This window comes from Anas acuta, chromosome 14, assembly GCF_963932015.1.
Source record: "Anas acuta chromosome 14, bAnaAcu1.1, whole genome shotgun sequence".
NCBI classification, from domain to species: Eukaryota; Metazoa; Chordata; class Aves; order Anseriformes; family Anatidae; genus Anas; species Anas acuta.
In genome coordinates this window covers 2,268,791-2,296,565 of record NC_088992.1, presented here as the reverse complement: position 1 = coordinate 2,296,565, position 27,775 = coordinate 2,268,791, and the positions used below count along the sequence as shown (strand labels likewise).

Here is a 27,775-nt window from a genome sequence, read left to right as displayed (position 1 = left end):
AGCAAGTCAGAAGAAAGGTGAAATCCTACTGCATTTCTAAAGCCAGAAGGACTGGAATTTTTAGCCACATACACAGAGAAATGTGTAAAGTCTACTCACCAAAAATGTTTGTTTTTACGGTAATGGAGAGATGAGTATTGTTCCTCAGGATTTCCAGAGCTTTCACAAATGTAATATTCTCAAAGTTCTGTCCATTCACTTCCATTATCTTTAGGAATAAATACAAAATGAACTATTACAACAGCTGTTTATAACAGAGTTATTTTACAACAGTTACAAATATAAATGTGATAACACAAGCACATTAAAAACTTTCCAGAGGTTATCATATTGTATTTACAGTAGTTGCAGCATGAAAATATTCCTTGTAAAATCACTATTTGGATCACTTCAGTAAAGCTGCATCCTGTAAACAAGCCAGGACCTCCATCACTACTTGTCAACTACTGTAACCAAATTTATCTTCTGCAATAGGCACAACATTTGTGCAGTTAGGAACTGCAATTCTAACAAAAGCAGTGGATTACTGACTGATTGGATCACCAGCTGCAGACGTGATGTTATAACCAAAGGGCAGAGCCGCAGCTGCTGGGACCTGAGGCTCCACCAGCCTCAAACTGTGATGCTGTTTGCTAGATGACAAACCAGCCAACCAATTTGATGGCTTCAACCTAACTACATCTCCTTTAAGAAAGTTTCCTAAAACAACCACACCGTGGTTTCTTTTCCCATTCTGTTTTTGAAATATTTCAAGAACTATTTGATAGAAATACATACTTAACACACAAACCTAGAGCTGAACTGTGGTATCAAAATAGTGTGATGTATAGAGAGAGGTTTTTTTTTGGTGGTGGTTTTGTTTGTTTATTTGTTTGTTTTACTTTTTACAGTCATTTGAACCAGATTTTTACTTTTTAAATCAAAAGGTGGATGCTTAAAATTAGTTTTGCTCTTTTTACCTGATCACCACGCTTAAGTCCAGCTTCTGCTGCTTTACTGCCCGTTTCCACAGTCTCTACAAAAATACCGAAACCCTTGTCACTTCCTCCAAGGAGGCTGAAAAAGAGAGGTGAGTCTCTAGAAGGCTTTTGCAAGGTAATTTGTCTCCATTTTGCCTTGGCAGCACAAGCAATATTCAGCAATCTGAGATGTCCTTTCATTTTCTGTAACACAGAAGACATAAAATGGAGCGTAATGTTTCTTTTATTAGAAATGGAGAAACAATTGTTTAAAAAAAATAAAAAGTGCCAGAAAAAGAAATTATGATCCTACATTTCCAAATCTTACTAAATAAACTTTGCATTACTGCAAAAGAGGACAAAGATGCATAAATGAGTGCCATATGGACTATTTTATATGAGCTTTGTACCTAAATTTATATTTAAGAACAAATACTCACATGTTAAAAGCCACCTATTAACTGTTTTCTTACAGACTACAACGTGTTAATCCCTGGTAACATACTGGAAAATGAAAACGCATAATGCAGAAAGTGTGACAATCATTCTTTTTTGCTCCTACCGTGTTTTCTAAGTTCTTCTCAAATTCTTCCAGAAATCGAGTCATAGCAGGGTCACCTTCAAAGTCATTAAAATGGTTGTTCACCCACAGTAAGACCACTCTGGTAACCTGAAAAAAAGTATGCATAAAGGTATTTGTGGTTTTTGGTTTTTATTTTTTTATTATTTTTTTTTTCTCCTATAAGATTTAATCTATAAGCAAAGAAGAATACAAGGACATGACAGAATAACATATGACAGATTAATGCATCCGTTAACAGAAGCAGAAACCATTTGCACTTGAAATCATTTCCTGATTTCCTTTAGTTGTGGAGTCAAATGAAGAACTAAGGAACAAACATTTTTGTATCTAGCTGATTACATCACCTAGTACTTACTGGTGCACAAATTTATCTTCGGTTATCTCTTCTTTATGCCATTTATTAAATGTATTTTTTTTAAAGCATCCTAATTACCTCCTCTCCTAGGAAGTTTCTAGGATGTATACTGTAATAGTAAAACAAACAAAAGACCTTTCTTTTGATTTTTAAGTTAAATGTTTGGGTTGCTTTTTTGTGTGCTACAGAGTTACCACCATTCATGATAAAGACAGTCTGACAACTATTTTATCCATCCATTCTATTTTTAAAACAGTTAATCTGTAGCAGCTTCTCTTCTAAAAATAAGCAACTTCCTCTTTTATTTGCTAAGACAGTTTTCTTTACTTTCCTTCTTTAAAATCCTGTTCTTAAAGAACAGTAGTTGCTAAAGTGTGCAGCATGGAAAAAGGGGAGAAGCAGTAACCATAGTAAAGGATCCCAGCAAATTTTCCCCCCCATAAAAAAATAGTGCTGTTTTGATCGTTTGAGTTTCTTTCAGCTCAAATCTAGAACATATAAAACTGCTGGCTCATAATTTTACTGCCACGATTTTCAACAAATAGGACATGAATACAAGTTCCAAGCTAGGTATATTTTCCATGTGTGTACAGCTGCACAGAGTTGAACCTGGTTCTATTTACAGAAGTGTTTTTATCATCTTCATCTGTCTTGAGCACAGTTTACTTCAAGTACACTCTGTAGTAAGCTGCTCTAATAAAATGGGCTCAATACACGGAAAAGCTCTACAGAAGAAAATTATAGAAGACAAGCATAATGCTGCTGTGAGAACAGAAGTGGTAAGTCCAAGAGATCACGAACACAATTTCTGTGAATTGCTTGTGGAAAAGGACTTCAGACAGACTGGCATTTACATCTTGAAATTAAACAGAAAATAGTATTTACCATTCTGCAGAAGAAAAGCAGTGACAAACCTAACTTTGGAGAGTACAGGATTATTCCTTGATATTACTAAAAAACACTTGGTTTTAAATTAGTTCATTTAAAAATAGCTGCAGTATAACACTAGTGTTACAAAAAGGAATTGCTTTGGAGAAAATTTTCACTACAAATATTAATCTCTAGTCTCAAACCAACCTTATCCCTGAGGCTGTCCACCGTGAACCACTCCAACAGTTTATTTCCAACTTCCAAGGGGCTTGTTAGAAATGTTCTGTACGTTAGAAGGAAATCTTCAATGTAAGTTGGATCCACGATAGAATGTTCTTCTATTAAGTGCATGATGAGTCGCTCAGGTGTTGCCTTAAAAATTAAATGCAAATACAGCTGATATCTCCCATCACTAACTCGCTAGAGAGAGTACCTCAGCATAATACCATGCGAGCAGTATATGCCTTTTTCAATTTTCAGTTAAAAAAAAAATAAAGGAAAAAAGCCACTAACATATTTAAATCAAGTCTTTAAGCATCTCCCAGACCAAATGTTTTGCATAGCCAATAACGGGCCAGAAGAATCAGTAACATCCCATAACTTTGTTTATAATAAATTTTAAGTTCTTCTTCCAAACTACAAAAAAAAACAAAAACAATATGTAAGGATACACAAGGAGTGCTCCCAAAACAAAACTCAATATATGTGCTGAACAGGTCCAGCTTTATTAAAAGGGAAATGGAAGTAGATTTGTAGAGTAATATAAATTCGTTTGAATTAAATCTTTGACTTCAGACAGACAAAACTGAACATGTGTTCTAGTTTAAAACCGAAATTGTATTTGTTAATAAAGGTTTAATAGATTAACAGAAAGCATGGGAAGAAATTCACCTTGATAACTATGTGTCCTTTTCTGGTTCCACTGCGGTCCAGCTCCCTGTGCTCCTTTACCATAACAATTTCTCCTTCTTCCTCGACTTTGTGAGTGTTTTTTTCCACGTGGTTCAGAATTCTCCAGTAGTCTTGCTGGGCTATACACACAAACTGCCCCCAGGCAACACATGATTGTTAATAAATATTTAAAACATGAATGTAACCCCCTGCCCCATGTCTGGGCTGCTTTGATGCAAACCCCATAGCACAGCATTTGTTACCAGCCCCAGTCTGTTCTGCTCAATTATATGAGAAAGTTGTAATTAGAAGACAATGGAACTGGTCACCATCTTACACTTCCAAAAGGTTGTTCTCAAAAGGTTAAACATAAAGGGAACACAATCTGCAAGTGGAAAAGTCTATTTTCTGCTTATCTGTTCTTACTGCATGTCAATCACATACACAGCATGACTAGGGTGGACTACGCTTACATTGCAGCACAAAGCAGAAGTTCCTGTTTCTCACACAATAGCAGTGTGAAATAAATCTCAGCTACTGAAAGAGGGTACAACTAATCTAACAGCAGCAGAGCTCGTGACCCGTAAAATACCAACATCCCTTTTTCTGCTCCTGAATAAAGATCATGCCTTGAGATACAACTAGTCTGCTTTCTTTTGTTAGACGTTCAAAAATATGAGGTAGTTGTACAGAATTGTGATCTTACCTGACAATCATCTACTTTGGTTCTGACCACTCCATTCATGTACTGTTTGTCCAGAGAGGGAGTAATCCCAAAACTATTTCCCATACAGAGACTCTCACTCTTCCCATCAGGATAGCTGATCTCCACTGTGCCGTTTAAAATAACATACCAGGAATCGAGCTAGAGGGAGTAAAAAAGCAAATTTTAAAAGTGGAGCTCATTCAACAGCTTTCATAAGCTGTTCCAACACTCCTATCTCAGAAAGTCTTATTCTTGCAGTCTCCAGTTTGTTGCCACCACAGCTTTGCAACGTTTAATTCACTAGAAATGTGCACTGTAAGGCAAGCAATAAAGCTGAGTGAAACAAGAATGCTTTTCAGCATTCTTCATTTGTTTCAGTATTAATTCAGTAGGGAGCGATGCTGATGAATAGATTGCTTTTTAATTAGTGTGCTAATTGCTACAATATATTTATACTATTTAGTGAGCATGAACACTTCCCCCACATGCCCACTTGGTCACTAACTGAGATTAGAGTCCACACAGTCCTCGTGAAGTCATGAACTGCTACAGACATTCCAGGTTTCTTGAACAAAGGACAGGGAAAGGCTTCAAGATAATGATTCAGAGCACCTACACTTGGAGCCTGACCACTTATTTGAACATCTGAATGTGTAGGGAAACTGCTTCTAATTTAGACATTAAGGTCATCATTTGTTAGATCTGATTTGTTTAGATATTAAGGTCATACATTGTTCAAGGATACATCTCTATGTTAGCATGTAAAAAAATCCTGTGTTATAACTAAAGAGTTATTTTACCAATGGGAATGATGGATTCTTCTGTGCTACAGGTAAAACCCCTATAAACAAACTCTTTTAGATATTAGCACTTAAGCTGATAATCCACGGTGAAAGCTATAGAACTCTGCTGGTTTTGACCATCTCAACCATGCTGAAGTCCTGAACAGGGAAGACTGTAAGATTCAGCCTGCACGTTACTAAGTGATGGACTAAGGTTTGAGGATTTTGGAAGTGAGCCACGGTAAGAGAAAGATTCCCTAGCCTTCAGGTGTGGGAGTGGTGCAGAGAACATCTCCCAGCCCTCTCACCCAGGTGCCCTCGCTGATCTTCAAACTTCGGTGCTCAAACCATACTGTGTGCAGTTACTTACTTCTTGTCCATCTTCAAGTATGATGGCTCCTGCTTGCTCTACTACTTCAAATATCATCACTGAGCAAAGTTCTCTTCTTACAGACATTGTCATGTTTGCAAAGGCCGGGAGTTGATGCATAAATTCCAGTAATTGCTCTGTTAGGCAAAGGAAACATTGGTATGAAGACTGCAAGGCCCTGGGGCTCCTTAGATACCTTACCCTCCCACCGGTATATTAAACCTCAGTTTAATTCACGGAAGGAATTGCTCAGTGGTATTACAATCCCTTTTAGTGCCTGCAGCTGAACGAGCCCAGTATGTGTTTTGTTGGCTCGGCAGTCCTGCTCGGGCACTGCTCGACTCTTAGGGCGGCAATCTAGCTAAGTGTAAAAGCACTTCAACTACAAACATTTAGGAGAACAAAAATATCCTTTCAGTACACTAATTATAAGCTTGTTAAGAGCATGAAATGCTTTTCCAGAGTTTAGAGAAATAATCAGAAGTATAGCATAACCCAAATTTTACCACTAAACTAACATCAATTTCTAGTTGGATGCTGCAATAAATTAATTTCATTTCAAGTGTTTTGCAGTTTACAATTAAGCTTATCTAACTAGTACATTCTCTTTGACATTGAATCATTAACTCTATAGTTACAGGCAGTCAAAATTACACTGCTGCTCTTGTATCAGCTGGTAATATGACTATAATGCTTAACATCTTATGAGTCTCAAAGACTGTTTTTTTTTGTTGTTTTCTTTTGTTTTTTTAAATACTTAGCTTCTCAGAACAAATACTCTCTTGGATAGTAAGAGGAAAATCATTTAATTAACAGTATCACTAGAACAAAGTCATGTCTGAAAGGCATCATCCATAATTATGAAGATATACATTTAACATCAACTCATTGAACAGATTACATACATGCTTCTCTCATTGATGATGTATGATACAGTTTTATACAAAGATCTTTTTTTTTTTTTTCTCACCAATATCATCATCAGTTTTATCTGCAGGCTCTTTCTCAAGGCACTCTCGTACAACATCTCGCCCTAGAAGTGGATCTGAAGTTCTGTCAATATCTTCATCTTCTTCTTCTTCTTCATCTTCAGAGTCTACAGGTGCTTCTGGAAGACCGGTTAAATCAACATCTCCCATCTCACTTTCTGTAGCCTAAAAAGAAGACATCCATCAGACAAAGAGTTCAATGTCTTCAGTTTAATAATTTATGGTCTTATTTTAGGTAGCAGGTACTACAAAAAAAAATCTATGACCAACAAAAGTTAAACTAGAAACTGCAATAGTTCCCTTTCTGGACACTGACAAGAACAGGTTACAGCAAAATCTACAGTTAAGAGTTAATTTATACACGAGAGTATAAATATATACCATTGGCAAAGAGCAACACCACGCTACAGGAATTAGGATCACAAGTTCTGAAAAAATTAACATATCGGGCATTTGCTCCCTTTACTTATGACGCTCCCAATGAACTACAGGCAATGTAAGCCCATCAATACCAACAGTATCACACGGAGGAAAAATAACCCAGGGTGAGTGGATAAAATTAAAGGGATTTGATCGATTACTCATTTCCATATCGTAACATGGCCTTTCATCCTGGCATACAGTAAGTATGTCAGGTGAAGAATATAAATATGAAAAAAAAAGGAAGTAAGGATTACTGCTCCCATCTCTGTTGGCTGACTCTCACTTTATTGCATTTGGTCTTCCTTGTAAATTCATGAGAGCAAGTGTTTTTTTCAAAATTCAGGAGTTAATATTGACCAAATAATCATATAATTCAGCAACAACGCTGATTACCCAATGTCTGTAGACACATTTCTGCTGTCATCAATAGATGGCAATATAGACATCACGCTGAGCAGACACATGAAGCAACAGTATAAGATAAAGCAATACTGGCACCAAAAAGCAGCATCACACAAGAATCGTTTGCAGTGTTTTTTTCATGTAAAGTTTAAATGATGTAATGGAATGAAAATAGCCTTCCAAAACAGATGGAAGGCAAGGAAGAAAAAAAAAAGTAGTTTCAAAATTTCAATTTCCACAGAATACTTCTTCAATCACTTCTGTTTAATTTAAGCCAGCATGCAATTCATTTTTCTGTTCAAATTCAAAAATTTGAACAAGATGTGTCACTTAGAAGTATAAGGCAATTATAAACAGACTTGCAGAAATTGCTTTTTTCATTATTATTATTAAGCGAACACATTTACACTGATGATAAACTAATGTGTTAAACATTCTGCATGTTCGCAAGACCTCTTAAAAAAGGGCTGGGTTGGAGAAGGCATGCTCGCATGTACAGTGCTAAAGTTTCCATCACAAGATCACCAAGTATTTTTATAAGTTGCTTGTTGTCACTGTGGCAATTCAGATATTCTTTTGGCAATGAGAGCTACACCCCTAAACTTTTTCTTATTTATTGTTATTATTGATTGATATTATATTGTTGAATTTTAGTGCTAAATGTAATCGCTCACACTAACACACAAAATATCCATCTATTGAATAACAAAACCTTGGAAGAGGCCAATGAAGGCCATCACATAACCCACAGCAAATATGACACTGACAGAATCCTTGCACAAAATTGATCAGTGGACACCTATTTTAAAACTTTTTATAAACAAATTCCCACCGGCATTAGTTGGACATATATCTTTTAAACACTAATTTCTATCATTTTATTTTTAAAAGTGCCATCAGTATTACCATGTATCCTGAACATTTATATTCAATTTTGGTATATTTGCAGAGGCACAGATTTGAGAAGACAAAAATCCGAGTATCTATGCCCATCTACTTGACTGCCAGTGATTTTTACAACTAGGGGCAGAGTCCCACTAGAACCTTCCCCCACAAAAGAGTCAGAGCATCGTTCATTAACACCAATTCCCTGACGTACCTACAACATTTCACTTCCAACCACTTCAGGAGAATGGCTGGAGAGAGAGCTATCAGCAAACGACTACACCACAAACCGGAGCTGTTGCAAGTCTGTGCTCCATTTGGCACAGCCAACACCACTGCGAGCCCATTTTGATGGCTGAATATTAAAACAGAGATAAAAGACTCTTTGCTCTCCTCAAGTTAGAACTATTTCATCAATAACTCAGTGACAGTTACTAATCCTGGCTCGTGCCTACCACTCGAAGCTCTAGACATGACATAAGTAGCTGGAGTGCTGAAGCACTGGTAACTGCTTGGGAAGACTGAGTGGCATCATCAAAACCAACGCTGTCTGATTAAATCCAGCAGACAGCACTGCCTCCATCTTCCTACACGCTCCACGCTGCTCTCCTAATGCAAGTCCCAGTACTTGGACAGATGGAGCAGCACTGCCTCCTTTTCGAGGCAGAAAAATATTGAGTTTTTAGATATACCATTAGATCTTTGAGCATGCCCTCGTTTCAGTAATTATCCATCAAACCTAATAAAAAAAGGATTGCATGATTTAACGTAACTATTTCATTCAGAGTAGGGTAACAATAAATAGGGTTAATTTTTTTTATTTTTATTTTTTACGCTACATCACTTCACTGGCTTATATAGCTCACATTAACAGCTTTGGAATTAAGCCGAAGTGCAAATTGTGCTTGGAGAGCCTTGGCAGCACATGATCAGCACGGCATTTTATTCAAGGACTTTTCTAGCATTTCTTCATCTAAACAGCCACAATACACTGGTTTGGGAGCTAAAAACATAAGAAGCAGCCTTCAAAACATTTTGGTGATAATGACTCGTATTCCACTACAGTGTCAGAAACATGCACTGACAGACAAAAGTATTAAATGCACCACATGAAGGATTTCCTGTTCTGTAATAACTCCGTATGATGCAGTATTTTAGTGCTCACGACTCCTGACACAGCCTGCGATTAAGAGCCTGTTTCCTTGTTGTTTTTTCCCCCCTTTCCTTCCCTTCACATCAATTCTTTCGTGGGAAAAGTGTCCAAGACGTTTTACAGAATTGATAGAAAAATCCTTAGGAAAGGACACTCCCTGATGCATATTTTATAGATAATCCATTTTAATATCAAATCCTTAACCACAGCCAGAATTATTGCTGGGCAATAACGGTGCTGCCCACAAGTAATATATATTGCCAAAGTGACAAATGGGAGATGACAGAAAAAGAGAGAGAAAAGAACCGCTACGCAGACCACTGGCAGAACTAAACAGATAAGGCAAAATAGATGAGAATTTGTCAGTCAGCAGGAGAACAGCTTTGCAAGCCATCGATAAAGGCAACAAATTCATTATGCTGTAAGGGAGACCATGCCCACCAACATCTAGCAATACAATCTGGACAACCTACGTTACCATTGCCGGTCTTCTTAAAGCCTGCTCCATGAAAGAGTAAAGGAAAGTGTTTGCTCTGTGCAGTACCTGCGGGATGACTTTTCCCTGAGGACATCTTTACAAGTCAAAGGGGCTGTTTGTAGAAGTTATAATCCCTCATTTCAGCTGTTACATGCATAACCACACAGCCTCCCCTAATTCTGTCTAAACACCTCGCTTGGAAGCTAGGTCAGAAATTGTCAGAAATGAATTGAAGGAAAATAAAAAAATATATATGTGTGTGCAAATTAAATTTAAGCTTTTCTAAAAATCGTAGGAGAAAATTTTTAAATATACATATACACAAACATATAAAAATACAACCAAAGGTCTGCAGTCTGACCAAAAAAAAAAAGCTGCTTTGCAGTATTCCAAGCAAGTTGGAATTTGCAATATACACATTTGGACATTTTGCCACATAAAATCCGAAGGCTTCAACTGGGAGCAGTAATGGTACAGGATAAGGGAGAAAATATCCTCATAAATTTATTTTCATAAGCAACTGAGGGTTTAACACAATATGTTCACAGCAGTGCTTACGGGCAAGAACTTGTTTTCTGCCGATCTCACCTTCAGCTTTACATTCATTTCCTGTTTAACTTCCTGAACTGAGATGCAGCTGGAACAAGTGAAACCTCATTTCAACACTATCAATGAATAAAGTGCACACAGATGAGCTGAAAACCTTTCCAAATCTCAATAAAAAAATGTTTCATTCTTTGGCTCCAATCAGTTTCCTATTCTGGAATTATGGTTGCACTATTTACTGTAAAAATTAACGTTAAGATGTCATTAATTCAAAAGGTCACATCAAGACTACATTAATAAACATTATTCAAAAAATACTGCTCCTTTGCTGACACTAATGATAGTCCTAGAGAGTTTGGCATGCAATAGATACAAAACCAACTGCAAAAGCAAAGCAACATTTTCCAGTTTATGACAAGCTGTATTTTAAGATACCAAAAATATTTTCAGCTCCTAAGCCAGTACACTACAGACTGTTGAGAGTATCAGGGAGCTTCTCCACCTTCGTAATACCAAAATGAATCCTGGGGGGAATTTATTTTTTTTCAATCGTTCCTTCTGATTTCAAAATCTGCCTCTATTGATGTGTCATTGCACATCATGCTGAATTAAATGCTGTGCCGTGACTTTATCACACATCACGCAGTTAAAAGTGGGTAACAAACAATAGAGGACTAATCCCAAACTAACTGTTAAAGTTACTGCAATAAATCACGGTGAAATACCCAGCATTCTTGGACAGCTTACTATTTGCATGTTACACATAAGACAAGATATGAAAAATGCTTTAAAAACTCAACAGGAGGAAAACAGAGCTTTTTCTCTCCCCCAGCATCCCTGCCATGACATGCCCATTGCACGTCTTATCTTCATCCCCAGTGCTTATCAAATGCTTGATTCTCCAGTGCTGTCTTTAGAAATTAATGACACTGCAGCTAGCTCACGGATTGCTGTGATCATCTTGGAAGATCTCACGTGAGTCTGACAGCGATGACCTGCCTCAGACTGACTCAGAATTGTCACCAGAGCTTACAGAGCTCCGTGTTCCCTATGAGCTGCAAAAATAGATGGGCGAATGTCATTGAAGAGGAGATTCCTACTGAAAGGTCCTCACTCCTTCCAGAAAATCTGCACTCATTTTCACATTAACTAATTTCTAACTCCTCCAGGGACAAAAATACATTTCACCACCGTTCATGTCACAGGGCAGATAAATACGCTGCTCTGTTATTTCTTTTATTTATGTAATTCTTATTTGTTTAACAATCATGATCTTTTGGCATTTTTTGAAGAGTAGGCATGCAACGTTTCAAATGCATTTAACCACACATGATAAGAGTATTCACTCATTACTGGAATGATATTTTCTTCATTAATAATACATTTCAAGTGCTTTTCACTTACAACAATCTTTCCAAACCACTCAGGTAGACAGGCAGACGGAAGATGGTCAGGAAAATCGCCCATCAGCCTCAATATATAGATGTTATAGATGGTACAATACCCAGATTAGTTCTGTTGATTTTGACTATTTATTTTGAGTCAACAGACTTGATTCCAAGGGAAAACAAAATTCAATTTGTAGAACAAAATCTTCCAACTCTGCCGCTCAGAAATCAAGGGTGCATTTTGAAAGCATCATCTACGATGCAAGCTATTGCTGCCCCAGCTGGCAGTGAGCAAACCTAAGGATAACAGATTAACAGTCTACTCTCTCTATATTTTTGTTCTACTTAATGCTGTAAAAGGATTTTTGCTTCTAATGTTTGATCTTTAAAGTTAACTATCAACACTTTGCTGTAAATAAAATACCTCCCCGATCGCTGTTTCTGGTGAGGAAAGACCCAAGACGGTACCCAGGAAAAGGGAATGGGTGTCTAAAGTCCAGTTACACCTACATAATGCTAAATAGTTGCTACAGATTTGATATTGTAGTTAGATTTCAACTTAAAAGTGGAATGGTTGTGCAGTTACCAAGACAAACCCAAGATGACCACCCTCATCAACCAGAATGAAAGACACCCATGAACCTAGCTCTGCGATTTGACATGAGGAAGTAGGTCTTGTTCTTTTATGGACAATGCACCTAAGTTATCTCTGAATTTTCCTCAACTTCTATTCACAACAAGCAACACTGGAATTTCTACAATCCGTTGGTGCAGAGAGCACGTTTATGGCCATGCTCCTGTTTGCAGGACAGAGACATCTCACTGACAACAAACACAATCAGGGAAGGAGGTATCTGACAGGCACAAACAGTTTCATGACATTTGTTCCATAGTCCAGCACATATCATTAAATGTGACTTTTAAGAGCAACAGCACACTTGTTGGTATATAAAGATGTGAAAAGCACCTCCCTGTGCAGCATTTCACCTCTCCCAGCTGGGGAGGTGGCACCTCGCCCCAGCGACACAGGCGTGTGCAGCAGCAGCAGGGAGGGGAGCCGCAGAGAAGCAGCCACTGTTTTGATTACAAAACGTTTAACACCAATTTCCTTCCTTCCAGAAAAAAATAATAATAATAATAATAGGAATAAGACATTCTCAATATTAACATGACTAGTCAAAACCAAACCCTAAGTCTTTGCTACGTGTGATAAGGCAAGAAATGAACTGGAACCAAATTCTTTCCATGCGTAAGTCCGATGCTAAATGGTATAAGGATTTACTACATTTATTTTATCGCATTCTGTATTGCAACTCCACTCATTTTTCATTATAATTTATCATCTGCATAAGCTGTGATTGACCAGCATTTAATAGAACTATAATGAAGTAAAACACTGACACTGATGTTCACCTGCCAATAGTGTAATTGCCACCCTCTTCTGGTCACCGCCATCTAGCTCAGTGCTAACAAAACTCACAGCGAGGAAAAACAAGGAATGAATTGCCATCAGAAGCAGAATATGCACGTAGCATTACAGATACACTTTTACAAATTCTGTGCAACAGCTTCTGACAGACTTCTGACAAAATCCTGCCAGCCAACAGCAAAACTAACAAACAAACTTAGGAAGTGGAAGCCTGACCTCGTGTTTTCTGATAAACAGCTGACACCACAGCAGCACAAAATGTTACCCAGAGCAATTAGGAAAGGCAAAATGCAATTTTCAGCTGGGGGAGGAGAAGGAAAAATAAGAAACAAATGCAATTTTACCTGATAGATATCAGACAGGCTGCTGCTCCCAGAATCACTGGCAATGCTACATCCAGACTGGCTTGAAGGGACATGAGTCACCTGAGGATGAGGATTGTCTGTAAGATGCATCTTGGTAAGATCAGCTGGAAGCTGCAAGTAAAATGGATTTGGGGAAAAAAAGGAAAAGGAAAAAAAGAAAAAAGACACATAAATCAGATTTGTTGACAAAGTTATCCATAAAACCTTTGTTACCTATTTGAATATTCACTTGTACGTTGACATGTATTTTGAGAAAATGGTAATTTAGATTAAGCTTGCCCAATCATACTTCTTGTCTTATATAACTGATAATGATTCATCTTTCTATAAAATGAAGGTCTAGTTTCTTTACAGCTCACTGATACACACTAACAGAATTAAGAGCCCGTAAGATAAACATGAGACAATGCCAGCCAAACAGCTTCCAACTTTACCATTAGCTTATCCTGCAATCCAATATGAAGAAGGATACCTGTTCACAAATTCAAGCCTTTAATTCAAGAATAGCCTTAGAAAACATCAATATACAACAAAAGAGTTAAGTAATCTAAAACAAAGTTTTGGTCTATAAACTGCCTTTTTTTTTTTTCATGATGATGACTACAAAGCAGGGATATTATGTATTTCTGGTACATGCAAATTCAACACTGCTTCTATTTTATCTATCCATAAATCAACATGTATATAAATATGTAGACACATTGTATTGTATACTTATACATTATTTGGTTCATGCTCAACTAAATGAACATAACTTTTTATATTGTATTCCTTTAAAAAAAAATGTTCTTACACAGAAAAAAAAATCTGAATTACTCTGGCAGCATCAACTATCACGATCAAAGGGAAAAGGCTGCTTCTGTAAAACAAACGAAATTCCACACAGAAGCGTCAGCCTCTAGATAAAATATTCAGTTCTACTAATTAAAGGACAGTATTGTGCAATTGTTGTTGACCCAATGTCATCCTTATAAATGGTGACTTTTAAGTAAGAGGAGCACTTTATTAAACACTCGTTCATAGATTTTTTTTGGAACCATGACTGGTGCTGTAGGTCTCAGCCCAAAACAAAAGGCTGTGAGTCCTCCGACACACAAACCATAATTTTGATTTTCACAAAATTTTGAATTTCACAAAATTGTGATGAAGAGCATGGGGGATGTTGTGACATCTGTCATCCCCAAGTACATTCCCAATGCCAATCATCACTCAAACCTGAAGACACAAGAAGACTACAAAGCTAGTTTTCAATATGCCAATATCTACAACAGTCCTGTTTTGAGTGCATCTTAATTTCAAAAAGTGCAAGGTATTTGTCCTTCAAATTAGTACTTTTATGTCCACATGTATTTGGAAAAGGATAAATCTGTTTAAAAGGTTTGAAAAACACAGCTAAACCTTTATAAACTCCATTTAAAAACAAAACAAAATCCCACTCCAAGCAGTAGACACAAAGCAGCGAACTTCATCCAAGCACAAAGGAAACGCAACACTTTGAAGACTATGTTTAGCCACCAAAAAGTTTTAGAGACTGAAAAAATCTATTTTCAGGACTCGAGAACAGAAAAAAGGTCACGGTGCTCAGCTGACGAAACCCAGTGCGGCGGGGCAAGGAGCACCCCCACGCCAGCACACGCAGGAGGAGCTGACGTACGCTGTGATGTGACCCCTCCAGCGACTGGCAGCGGCACGGAAACGAAGCAGGACAAGCTGAGAATTAATTTTAGCAGGGAGTGCCAGCTGGCTTCACCTGAAATCCAGGGGAGTTCTTACACTACACGTTTTTGTGGCACACGCAGAAAAGCGCCATCCATCCCTTGCTGACGGGTGGGCAGCAGCAGGCGTTACGCTGCCTCCCCAAAGCTCTCCAAGGTCTCCTTGGTGCCTTAGCTGATGCCCATGGGGTGAGCAGAGGCTGCTGCCCCGGACACTGCCTCCACTCATGCCACGGGCAGACACTGCCCTGCTGCTGCTGGAGGCCAGCTGCTGGCCTGGAAGGATGTGAAGCGCCCACGAGCAAGGTCAGCGCGTTGCTTGCCAGCGAGGAGGAAAGGCAGCAGCAAGCCGGGGCTGCTGGCAGGCACCGCCGTGCTGGAGGTTGGTGTAAATGAGAAACCCAAGAGTTTTAGGAAGCGGTGGAACAAATCAGCCTGGGTGGATTCACTGCCCCTACCTCAACGTGACCGCAGTTTTGCTGTGTGCTCCTCGGGGGTCCCCGTCCTCGCCATCTCCCTGCTCCGACAGCTGCCCAGAGAGTGGCTTCTGCCGACAGCCTGTCCAGCCATGGGCAAATTAAACTATCTATCCAGATTCCTAATGATTTACAAACTTTCAATACGGCTCAAGAAGCACTGCCCCAGCAGTTTGTGTTCTCTGTGTACAATCTAAGATCCTTGTGACACAGGCTGCTTTATACAGCAAGGCTGAGAGCGACTGCTGGGACAAAATGCAGCTCTCACCATCGGAAGGGAGCTCTGTATGGAATTGGTCTGTACTTTTCATAAATACACACTGCAGACTAGCTCGAACCACCAGCACCATTCCCCAAGGAGTGTTTCTAATCAAGGCATTAATCACTTATAACTGATCTCCATTCCCCTGGCCAGCACTGCCATCAATTCCCACTGCTCACACAGCACACGGCCTCCTGCGATGCTCCTGCTGGACGTCGCAATGTGACTGTAAAAGACATTTTGCACAGGTTAATGTAAGGAAAGGCTGCAATATCTCTTTAAATCGGAGAGAGATATAAGGTTTATTTGAGACAAGTGACCTTTAAAGTGCTGCTTGCCACTCTACTCAATCTCCCAAAATAAATCACAGCTTCTGTCTTTTGTATGTCATTTTTATTACCCAAACCGATTGTTCTTTCCTTCAGAGCTCGCTAAGCAGCAGTAGGGGGATCGGATGTGTTTGGACCAACATGACAGCGGGCACGGGCAGGACTCGTGGATGTGGCAATGAAGTTGCTCGAAGTGCTTTAAAATTGTCTGAACTACCAGCAAAAAGCATTCGCTTATTCAACTATGATCTCCACGTGGGAGAAGCTTAGAAGCCTATTCCAAATGCATCAGTAACTTGAAAAATTGTGTGTTATGGAAACAAGGTCAAAACAGCAACGTTCACCTATGTCCACATTAGAAACTTTTGGAAGTGATGTGTACATATCCCCAGTAGCTTCTGGCTAGCTGTGTGCCACAGCACCCACAGGCAGGAAAACCCTGAATATCCGTGAAACTCATGAACAATAGATGAAAATAGATTATTCACATACCATTTGAGCTAATAACAATCCCCACCCGCCTTCTCCCCCAAGAAATTACAGCCTGGAACCCAAATCTGAGCTGCTGGCACAGCCAGTCCTGACACGGACGCCTCGCACATCTCTGAGCCTGCCCTTTCCCAGCAAAGGGACATTCAGCACAGCCCCCCTGCTGAAACACCACACTGCAGCTCCGAGCCACGGGGAGAGGAAGCAAGGAGACCAGAAGTGAAGGAGACCAAAAGTTACAGCCTGCACAGCCACCTCCAGCTCTGCCCTCCCACGGGGCCAGGAAAGTACAGGGACTCCAGAAGAACTGAACCAACAGAGAGGTTTTTAAGACATTGCAAGCAGCGTTTGTGAGCTGCTGAGAAGGAAATAAACACCGAGTCCTTCAGAAGCCCGTGCCAACAGCAGTGTTTTGCCACAAGAGCTCGGAGGCGACAGCAGGCTGGGCTGCTTTTCCCTGAGCATCTGCGAAGGAGGCTTCTGGCGGATTCCTGTCCTTGGGCATCCTTGTAAAAAGGATGGTCCTGGGGAAAAGTGTGGAGAAACCCACTGATGTCAAGGACAACGGGCAAAACTCGAGGAGGTTGCATGGGGAGATGCAGGATTGAAATGGGAAGGGGGGAACCAGGAGGGGACAGGGACCCAACAGTGCCCACCACTCTGCGAGGTGTCCCGGGGGAACAGCTCCATGGTGCCACGTGTGATGCTGGGGGACTGGCACAGAGCTATGTGGACCTGTACAGGTTTGCTAAAATCAAGCTGAAAATGGTTGAAAATTAAAGAATAAAAGAATAAGTGAGAACCTAGTAACACAGCATAAAAGCTATAAACACCAGTCGTGAACAATTTGGATGAAGTTACTGGCTGTTCAAGAAGGAAAATCCCCTACAAGAACAACCTTATGCATCTCGTAATCTGCTTCAAAATTATTCATCTCCTAATAAACCACTCAAAACACGTGCTGCATTTCAATCACTTTGTTCACAGTATGAAAGAGAGAAGAGGTAAGGAGCACCCCACAGACCACAGCGACCCCACACCGTGCCCGAGGGTGAAGGTTCGGGGGGCTTCTTGCTTCTCAACAAGGCATACTTCCAAAAGTATACTTCTTATGTCTAAACAGATAAAGACGTCCTGCCTTGCCTAATATTGAATTATCAACTTCCTCAGCCTCGTTTGATGACGAGGGCAGAGGCTCGTTTGGTACGTGACGATTTCTCCCAGGACTGCTACGGTTCCCGACAGCCCCCAGCCAAGAGCCACGGTGCTGTTGCACCAGCCAGGCCCGGAGACGCTGTGCTTTGGCTAGAAATGGAGTCACCTACCTCACACAACATGGAATCACGCCTACACACCCCAACCAGACACCAGACATTAGAGAAAATTGCATATTCCTTCCTGTACAGCAGGCACCACCCAGCGAAGACTCACCGGCTGTGTTTTTACAGAGAGGCTTTCGCAGTATTACATTCACTACCAGGGAACTCCTCAGGGAAAAAAAAAAAAAAAAAAAAAAAAAAAAAGTGTTGGCACCTCCTTTCCCCACCCAAAATATCCCTTAGACTTCTCAAAATCTACCAGCTACTGACTGCAGACGACACAAGAGCAGGAAGGCAAATAACCTACGTGGAGAAGCAGCGTGTTCATTGGACTTGGTTTCAGGTTTTTACACAATCAATGACACCAAGCGTCCTGTACATCACAGGACAGTGGATAATTCTGGTCTTACCATTAAAATGACCCATTTCCATCCCATCTCAAAGTTGAAATGCCAATGTTCTGTGTATGAACTGGGGCTTTCATCTGTAAGATTCATTTAGCCCTATGTATTACTCTGACGAAGTGCTAACAGAAGAGGCAACATTTGTCAGCAATGGAAGGAGAAGAGCCATTAAGACCATATAACATGCGTGTCTATATACAGACATTGCAAAAATCCCTATATTCTTTTGTGTGACAGACTACTTATGTCTACAATTGCACTTTAAATGTCAGTGATGCTCTGTAGCACACCTTGTGCACTTGGCAGCACACACACAAGGCACACATCCTCCTCTTCTGCATCTTTCTTGAACAAACTTCTCAGCAGAAAGGCTGAATCACATAGAAACCTCCTAAAATGTTACAAGTCTTCGGCTGTTCTGGGGCATATGTACTGCACATATTACGGTACAATACTGTCAGCTCCAGTAATTAGTTTTTATTAAGAATTAGGCCACTGTCAAACGATTAAGTAGTTGTCACATCCAAGTTTTTACTTTGTGCATCTTCCTGAAAAGTTTACTTGAGCTTACTTTGCCAAAGTAAAACAATAATAATTTCAACATAAAAACTACAAAGCAAGAAGTGTGCTTTAATTGCTGGTTCTATACCTAGGAAAATGTTGCTTCTCTGTTTCTAGTTCAACTTCTAGGAATGGAGAAGTACTACCCTAAAAAGAACCACAAATTAAAAATATATGATTGAGCCGAAACCCACACACCAACTCAATTCCAGATTTTCCAAAACTAAGAGGTTACAGCTCTATCTTGTAAAAAGACAAAACGAATTAGTTCTGACAGAAGTAATACCACCCCAGCTTTACAAAGGCGCGGTACTTTTCCCCCACTGCCACCAAATGCTTTGCAGCAATTTGACGACACTGAATTTTTACACATACAAATTTGCACCTTGTTTTCCAGCTACCCAGTGCCGTACTGAGCTGCATCTCCCTCCATCACATTTGAAAGTATCTCGTTTTCCAGACATCCAGTCTGAGGGGTCTGATAGCCAAAGATGCAGGCAAGACAGCAAAATCTGCCACGCTACTGGGACGCCTGTGTTTGAACAGGGATTTCCAACTAACGTTCATTTTCTAGATGAGTCTTTATAATTAATTTAGTTTCACATTAATATTTATATCCATACCTATGGTCACACAGGCTATACAAGTGATCTGTCAACTTTCTCAAGTCTTATGTCTGTAATTTTGAAATTAATTGGAGAACAAATTCCGATGTACGCTTTGTTTCCCAAGCTAGCAGACCTCTTCTACAGCCCCGAGTGGAGTGCGTCTGCAGTGACATTCACTTCCTACGTAAACGCCATTTACTCTCAGCAGTGAAGTCACACAGAATACTCGGGAATTAAATTAAAAGCTAATTTTGGTATGGCAGATTTTAAGAGCGCACATGCCCTGTACAGCAGAGCAAATTATGGGATCTTTTATGAGATGGCCACCAATCCGCCCTCCAGAAGCGCACTGAGGATGAATGGTAGCCTGAGGATAAACTTCCCTTTACGTGCTCCCAAGGAGGGCTCTGCCTAAAAATTCGGGCTATAGAAAAGTCATTGAAGAGTTTATACAGAGAGAAAGCAGACACATAATTCATAAGTTACTATTGGGCAGAAGTTAACACACGTAAGAGGGTGCAGTGAGAGTTTTGTCCCTCTGTTCCCCATTCTTTACAGGGAAAGGGCTGAGAGCCTCCTTCAGCGCAGGGCTCCATGCTCCGCACGCTGCAGTTCCTGAGGGGCTGATGTCAATTTGCTGGTACCTTTCCTACTGAAAAGCTGCTTCTGTGAGTTTGCTCTGCAAGTTTTGAAAATAAGTAACAGCACCTCCTGAAACAGTTTGAATAACCTTAAAACACAGGTTGGAAGGGCGTATACAAAAAATGGGAAAACAGCCTTGAAAAGAAGGGCAAAGGACCTATGAATTACCTTTTGTTACATGTAAAAGAAGTCTCATCCATCATGCTTCATCCTGCATTAAGTGGCATGTTTATTAAATGTGTTCAGAAACATCCTGACCAAAGGACTCACCACCAGAAAAGAACTGGTGCAGGAAGCAGAGTCCGTGCAACTCTCCTGCTGTGTAGCAGCCATTAAAAATGGAAAACACTGGAAGAAAAACGGACAGTAAGGAAGCAAAAGTTTCAGCTTGCCCTTTATTTGATACTCCTTGATAGCAAAGTGTTTCACCAGTTCTCCGAGGTCGCTGTCTCTGAGCTCACCACGGATCGATCTCGGCTGGACACAGGAGAAGCACCAGCCTCAGACGCAGAGGGAACACGCTGTCCTTTTACAGGCTGCGTAAGCAAATCTTCTGTCCTTGGTTTCACAGGCTGTCAGTAACCTTATACCTTATTTTCTTTTTCTGAAGTTCCCTGAAACGTTGCCAGCACGAGGAATATCCAGAAACAGGGGGCTGATTCCCACCGAACAGCCCCAGACAAGCACTGCAGCCCCGCATGGCACGCACCCATCACCCTGTGTGTGCTGCTGTGCCCACCTCTCCCCTGCACCCCTATGCTGCCTAGCAATCCCAATTTTAGGGCACACATTTATTATTTTGCTTATCGTTTGTGATTTTCCATTGAAAGGTTTTCACTGTTTTAAGTTGGAACCCATTAACACACCCTTAGAGCATTAACTGTGATCGCACTCGGTAACCCCTGAGATTTAGGAAACGCTCCCACTTGAGCTCCATCACAGCCAAGTGCTTCAAGGGCAGCGATTTCCCTTTCTTGGCTGATGCAGAAAGTTCAGGCTGTTACGACCTGCCAGTTAAAAAAAGCCTCCTTCCATCCCTTCGCATGCCTTTTTTTCACTGATGCCCTTGATTCAAAGTCTTTCGTTACCATTAGAACGAAATATTCTGCCCACATTTCTTCACTTTCATTCCCATTTGCACGTTAAGTCTTTGGATCCCCATCACCATTAGTTTTCACCACTGAAAGATAAGGCATAACAAGACTTAAGAGCAGCCTTGGCTAAATAACCACTGCATAAAAACTGTGACAAGAGCCACTGATACGATGAGTTGGGTTCTTCCCACATCATGGTTATCACAACCCAAATCTGGTTATTTTAAATACCTTGTGATCAAAGACTCAACCACGTGAAATAGGCTCCGTGCAGAAAAAACTCCCTGCAACTGGCATTCAGCTTCCCTTGATCCGTACCAGCTTTGAGACAGCAGCTGACTGGCTCTGGCCAGCACCGGAGCACTGCTCTGGATTTCTGTGCTCTGTCGGCACAGGTAGCTCTGTGATTTCTCTGTTCGGATGCCTTGTTAGCTCTACCATCAGTAGCACACCTTGTTTTCTAGCATTTTATTCACCAGGTATTTTGTTGGTCTCACTTGGTGCCTGCAATTCAATAACCACTTAGCTCATTTTTCACCAGTTAATGTACTTCTTTAGTTCTGGTTTTTCTTTCTACAAAGACTACCCCAAAAACACCGATGTTCACTCACACACATGTGCCGTCAGCCTCTTGCCAAGCAAACCTCTCCATACACCACTTTTGTTCTCATCCATCCCATTTATTCCATCCGAAGGGAAAAACAAACACACTCAATTTTTTCTTTATCACCAGTATGACAAATATCTCATATAGCCCACGAGTGAAATCATGAGAAACTGATCACTGAAGTTATTTTCCAGTATTTTCATTAGCCCTTTCTTCTAGGGCTTTATCTACAGAAGTTAACTCTGGTTTATGCGCTCACTTTTTGCATAGAAGCCACAGTTCTGCTCCAGTTTAGACATGTGTAAGCATAAAACATATGCAGAGCTGTGCTAATGGGAGAGGAGAAAGTTGCTCCTCTGAGGGCAAGACGAGCCCGGCTGAATTACGGATGCTGACATCACTCACCGACTTACTTAATGCAAACAAAAGCATCTCCTCAAAGACCACAGCTGTTCCGCCAGTGGCACAAAAGCAGATTTCTTTAGATTTCTAAAGAGCAGCACTGATTTTCTGAGGAGCAGCACTGATTTTTATTTATTTATTGGCTCCACAAAGGCAATAATCGGTCCTGGAGTTAGCCTCCCGAAGCATCCAGCCTTCTCCGTGAGTGACAGCCGCCCTGCCGAGAGCCCAGCTCAGGGGGTGCCGATCGCCAGCTGATGGATCAAATATTTGCCCAACAGGTTCAGCTGAAATCCCGTAACCTTCAATAACATCACGCTAAGAAAAATGGTGCCTCTCCCAGCCTCCGAGCTCCCCTTTGTAAAAACGCACGCAGGATGCACTTTTTTTTGATGACAGATTTTTTTCAGCCCTTGTTTCAGCTCATTAGCTGCGGTGTGTGCTCACTCCAAGCACTACCCAGAAGCATCTCAAGGAAACAGCGACCAAGCCAACGCCGTTCACGACAGCCTCGCAGTGCCTTGAGAAGCATTCCTTGTAGTCTTCCTAAAATATCCCCAGGCTTACAAAAGAAAACAGAAAAAACAAAAAATACACTAAAAAAAATACAACCCCCTAGAGGCTGCTCTATGCCCCCAGCAGCCAAGAACTTCTTGGTCCTTATGGCTCATCCCGTGCGGAGAAAACAAAATCCTCAGAAGTATAAAAGTATTTCGTTTCCTTAGTAACAATAAGGTGACGTGAGGACAGAATTTCAAAGTAAATTCTGGTGTTGCCTTAAACTACATACGTAATGCAATTTTAATTTGGTTTTCATATGTTTAAATTATAGATCACTGCTCCACTTTAACTCACGATAACGCTCGGCATCTGACACAAAAACATCTCGGCTTTGGAGAAGGGGGGGCTTTGGCTGTGAAGATGCTCGTTGGTATGAAAAAAGCGTCGATGAAACCCCATAATACTGGGAACACCCAACATGTAAACACAAGCTGCAGTTTTTACAACCACCAATTAATACAGAGCAACTCTTTTCTGGCCTAATCACAATGTAACATTTGTAAAACGCCAAGAATTACGCCCTGGTATTATGAAAATGTTACAATAAGAGCTCAAAAAGACGTTTTCAGCGCTCGAGTTCAAATTCTGCTGTTTGTTCTTGCCACTGACAACTCCTTGCAGGACTAAGAGCAGCGTTGGTTGGATAACTACTGCAGAGGAGCTGGGGCAGCAGCCAGCACCACGATGAGCTGTGCAAAGAACCCGAGGCTCAGAGCCACGGAAGCCCCAACATCTGGGGAGCATCCTGAGACGGTTCTGCAGGGCACACGGAGCTCCACACCTACATGGAGCTTCGTCTTCACCTAATAATTTATCAACTCCTATACACACTGATTGGTATAAAATACCACTGAGAGGATGGTCCCTCCTCGCGCACCCCGGGGCTGGGTGCCATTGGCATGGATGTGCCAATTCAGCTCCAGCTGGGGGCTGCATCCCTCGCTAACCTGGCCCCCAGCCCCGCTGGAAAACAAAGGAGCACCAACCTTCTGTCCCCATCGTCTCTGCATTCCTACAGAAAGGCATTCATGGAAGCGAGAGGAGCACAACGGGGTGGTCCCGAGTGAGCTTCTGGCTGCACGCAGCACTGCAACAAAGCCGGTTTAAAACAAACAAAGCCCAGGAGGAAATAAATGAAAAGATAGATGTTTGTTTGCATATTAAGAGCCAATTTCCGATAAAAACAATCCTTCAGGAAAAGGCTGTTTCTGTTGAAAGTAGGAAGATGTGTGCTTGCATTTAACATCGAACTTATTGTACACTGGAGTATGAGAAAATTTGAGTTTTTAGAGTAAGTGGCCACACTGCTCATATTAAACCTTTTTTTTTTTTTTTTAGTCTTCATAAATTGTCAAGCAAGAAGTGCACGAAAAAAGTTTTACCTAAAATATCACGCAAGTTGTTTTAGAAAGCAGAGATAAACATCTAAGTGGATGTCCACGCATCAGCCCAGGTCCTTGAAGGTCTCTCCAAGCCCTCAGCTCTCAGGTTGCACCATGAGTAACCAGAGGCTGTGCTCCTGCAGATAAGTTACAGCACAGAAACAAGGTGATCCTGCCATTTCAGGGGGTGGAGAGGGAAAAGATCAGGAAATACGGAAAAGGAGAGGCCATAAATATTTTGAGGAGCTGGTTGGAACTCCAAAAAACCTCAAAACGGGACCAAACTGTACAAACCAAGCAGCTAGGAGGTGAGAGAACCATCAGTGATTGAAGAGCCAAGCTCACAGGGCTGTTAGAGGCTGTGTGCCCGTGCCCAGGAGCTCGGGCAGTGGGGTGACGAGCACCCATGGGTGCCACCTACCCCCAATGACACTGAGGGCTCAGCACTGCTGAAAGCTGAGCTGGGAGCTGCGGGCACAGAGGAGGCACAGGGGGAGAGGCGAGGTCAAAAGGTAGAGAAGGATGCTGTCAAAATCAACTGAAAAAACAAAGCAAAGGGTCAGTTACTCTGTTTGCACCAAAAATGTTTAAAATTCATGCTACCAGGGCTACGTTTCACATGAGTGCATTAGCAAAGATGAGGATGACATCGAATCAAATCAAGGAGCCGCTATCCAAGCTCTGTTCTTCTTCTGATGAGCTGAAAATAATCTTTAATTGCGTGAAGGTTTCAGCTCAGGATCTCAGAGATCAAACTGATGCCCTTTGAAGTCGGAAGATGATGTTAGGCTGCTTTTATTTATGGTTAACTAAAGCTTGCATCACATCCCTGCAAGACAGCAGCAGAAATAGGAATGGGACTGCAACATGACTTCAAGTTTTCTGCTCTAACCTCAGCACAAACTTCTAGGGAGCAAACTTACCTTTTGTTTTTATGTTTAGCATTAACAGATTTTATTTGAACAGAGAAAAGAGAACTCGGAAGCCTAGATAACCCAGGTAAAGGAGAAAATAAGCTGCTGTCTACTGTTGTTAGACAATTTTAATGCGCACCTGGGATCTTAAATGAACCCAACACTTCAGAAGCTGAGAAGTCAAAATTTCTTTTCTGTAAAAAGCACATTATCTCAAAAAGCATCCCTTTTTAAATATCCTGCACAGACACATGATCTGATCACTTCCTATTTTCCCCATCAGACCTCCTGACACACAAATAAGGTTGCTATTTATGCGTTCTAGCCTTGGGAATTTTAGGCTGTGCATGAAATTCCTGTTGCTGGAGAACCCTGCACATCCAAACACTTTAATGCCAACTTCATAACGGGGCTGTGTTTAAGAGTTTCATATCAGAGAGTGCCTTACAGTCAACAGCCACTGAGAAAGTTACGATCAGAATTACAAAGATAATCAAAATCTTGTGGAAATGTGTTTGAAATAAGTAACTTGTTTGCATTAAAATAACGTGTTTGTATCATAGGAATCCCGCTTAGCATAAGCTGAGTGCCTCATGTGCAAGTACGCAGTCTGTGGAAGCAGTCCTCTGCTTTCCTTTATGTCCCTCCAAAGTCACAGTGGCTTGGCAGCTGGGGCAGCTTTGACACGCTTCTCACTGCTCATCCCATTCACCACCTTTGCTGAAGGATGCCTGCATCTCTGCATTTCGTCTTCTACAGCCCATCACCCCAGGGAGCACACGGTCCCTGGGGCAGAGACATTTCTCACGATGCACTTCCAACGTGGGGCTCTGCTCCTGTGCTGGTACCTCCAGAACACCGACAGAAGGAACAGCCAACACCTTCCTGCAGCAGATAGTGATTGTTGTTGGACACCTTTCCAAGTACCAGCACAGCCCTGAGAAATACCATTCACCTCCACGAGGCTCTGCCCAACAGGGCTGGATGGCTCAGCAACCAACCTTCAGGTGCACTGCAGAAATCGATCCTCCTCAAAGTTCTGTCTCAGTTTATCCTCCTCTTAGCAGCATGTTCTGCAGGAGAATAGACTGCATTGGTTATTTGACAGATGTCTACTGCACCTCTTTTACTTTTGGAAGCCAAAAGGCACAGCCCCCACTCCCAGGGGTGCACACAACGCTAGGCATGGAGACCCCATGTCCCCAGAGCTCCTCTTCCCAGAGGTGCCATCTCCAAAAGGCAGCTCTGCACTTCTGGGTAGCCATAAAAACTGATCCCCGTGTTCTCCTTTATGCCCCTTCACCAAAGCTTACCTTTCGGATTAGTCACAAGGAGTGTGACTTCACTTTGCTCTGATTAAACAGACGTAATGCTACTGGCACATTCAGAACAGCTACAATTACAACTGAGTCAACAGCCCGTTTTCAAACTGCTGTCTTATACCTCACTTTAAAGGCAACTCAATTAAAAAAATAATCTGGGACAGGTACCTATGCAAGTCTATGGAGTTGGGAATTTAATCACTGGGAAAACAAATGGAAGATCTGATGGTCACTGCTCTACAGCAAGAAACAATTCCAGCTACAGAATGGGATTATAAACTACTTGACATTTTCAGGTTTAAAGTTACAAGCTTGCATATTTTAGAATTTCTGAAGTCAGTTATTTTACTAAAATATGTATTATTATAAAGCAGCCATCACAGAAACAGATTTCTGGAAAAAAGCTTAGACAAAAACTAAACTGAATGAACTCAGATATAGCTCAGATAATCAGTGTGTTTAATCCTAGCATACTACTTTTCAGAGTTTCAGAGCTTCAAGAACTGATGAGTTCTAAAAGTTTTTTTGGGGGTTTGCAGGAATTTTGGGGAGCTTTGTATGGTTTTGCAGAACAGGGCTGTAAGTGGTTTTCCTGTGTTGGTTTCAAAGATAAACAACTTTTATCTGTGGACTGGGATGCTAAACCAGTTAGTAAGTCTGCATCAGCCAAAAGAAAGAAAGAAAGAAAGAAAAAGAAATGAATAAAACCAACCATACATACATCTTTCTCTCCGACGTTTTATAGAATTTCATTTTTGAATAGCAAATGCGTGAAGAAATGGCAGCAATCCACTGGGTATTGTCCTCAGTGCTGACACAGGGGTCAAAAGCCCTTCCAATTATTGTTACTTCCCACCCTCCACCAACCCTTGTTTGACCACAGGGTTTCTTTTCTTGTGGTTTCTCACTTAGGCCCAAACTCTCCTGAAAGAGCAGCCTCAGCTGAAGCACAAACGTGACTAAGCATTCCCAGTTTTTAAGCAATATTACACGTCCAGACCTCCTCCAGAAGGGCGGTGCGGGCTAGACGAGCTTCAGGAAACCAATCCCTTCACATTTAATGCCTACAGACTGGGAAGGAAGTAAAGGAACCCACACGTACACTGGAGACTCA

At 41.1% G+C, this 27,775-nt stretch overlaps 1 protein-coding gene across 7 annotated transcripts in view; it reads right to left on the bottom strand.

The window, feature by feature from the left end:
* Window positions 1–27,775, bottom strand: part of RAPGEF6 (Rap guanine nucleotide exchange factor 6) — a 123,453-nt gene that overhangs the window by 36,264 nt on the left and 59,414 nt on the right. For all 7 annotated transcript variants that reach the window (XM_068697919.1, XM_068697922.1, XM_068697916.1 and 4 more), the window contains 9 exons: window positions 13,554–13,685; window positions 6,487–6,670; window positions 5,517–5,653; window positions 4,365–4,523; window positions 3,659–3,811; window positions 2,975–3,139; window positions 1,522–1,629; window positions 960–1,163; window positions 100–208 (listed from right to left, as the gene is read on the bottom strand). In XM_068697919.1, the coding sequence (XP_068554020.1) occupies window positions 100–208; window positions 960–1,163; window positions 1,522–1,629; window positions 2,975–3,139; window positions 3,659–3,811; window positions 4,365–4,523; window positions 5,517–5,653; window positions 6,487–6,670; window positions 13,554–13,685 (1,351 nt within the window). The remainder of the gene's footprint in view (window positions 1–99; window positions 209–959; window positions 1,164–1,521; window positions 1,630–2,974; window positions 3,140–3,658; window positions 3,812–4,364; window positions 4,524–5,516; window positions 5,654–6,486; window positions 6,671–13,553; window positions 13,686–27,775) is intronic.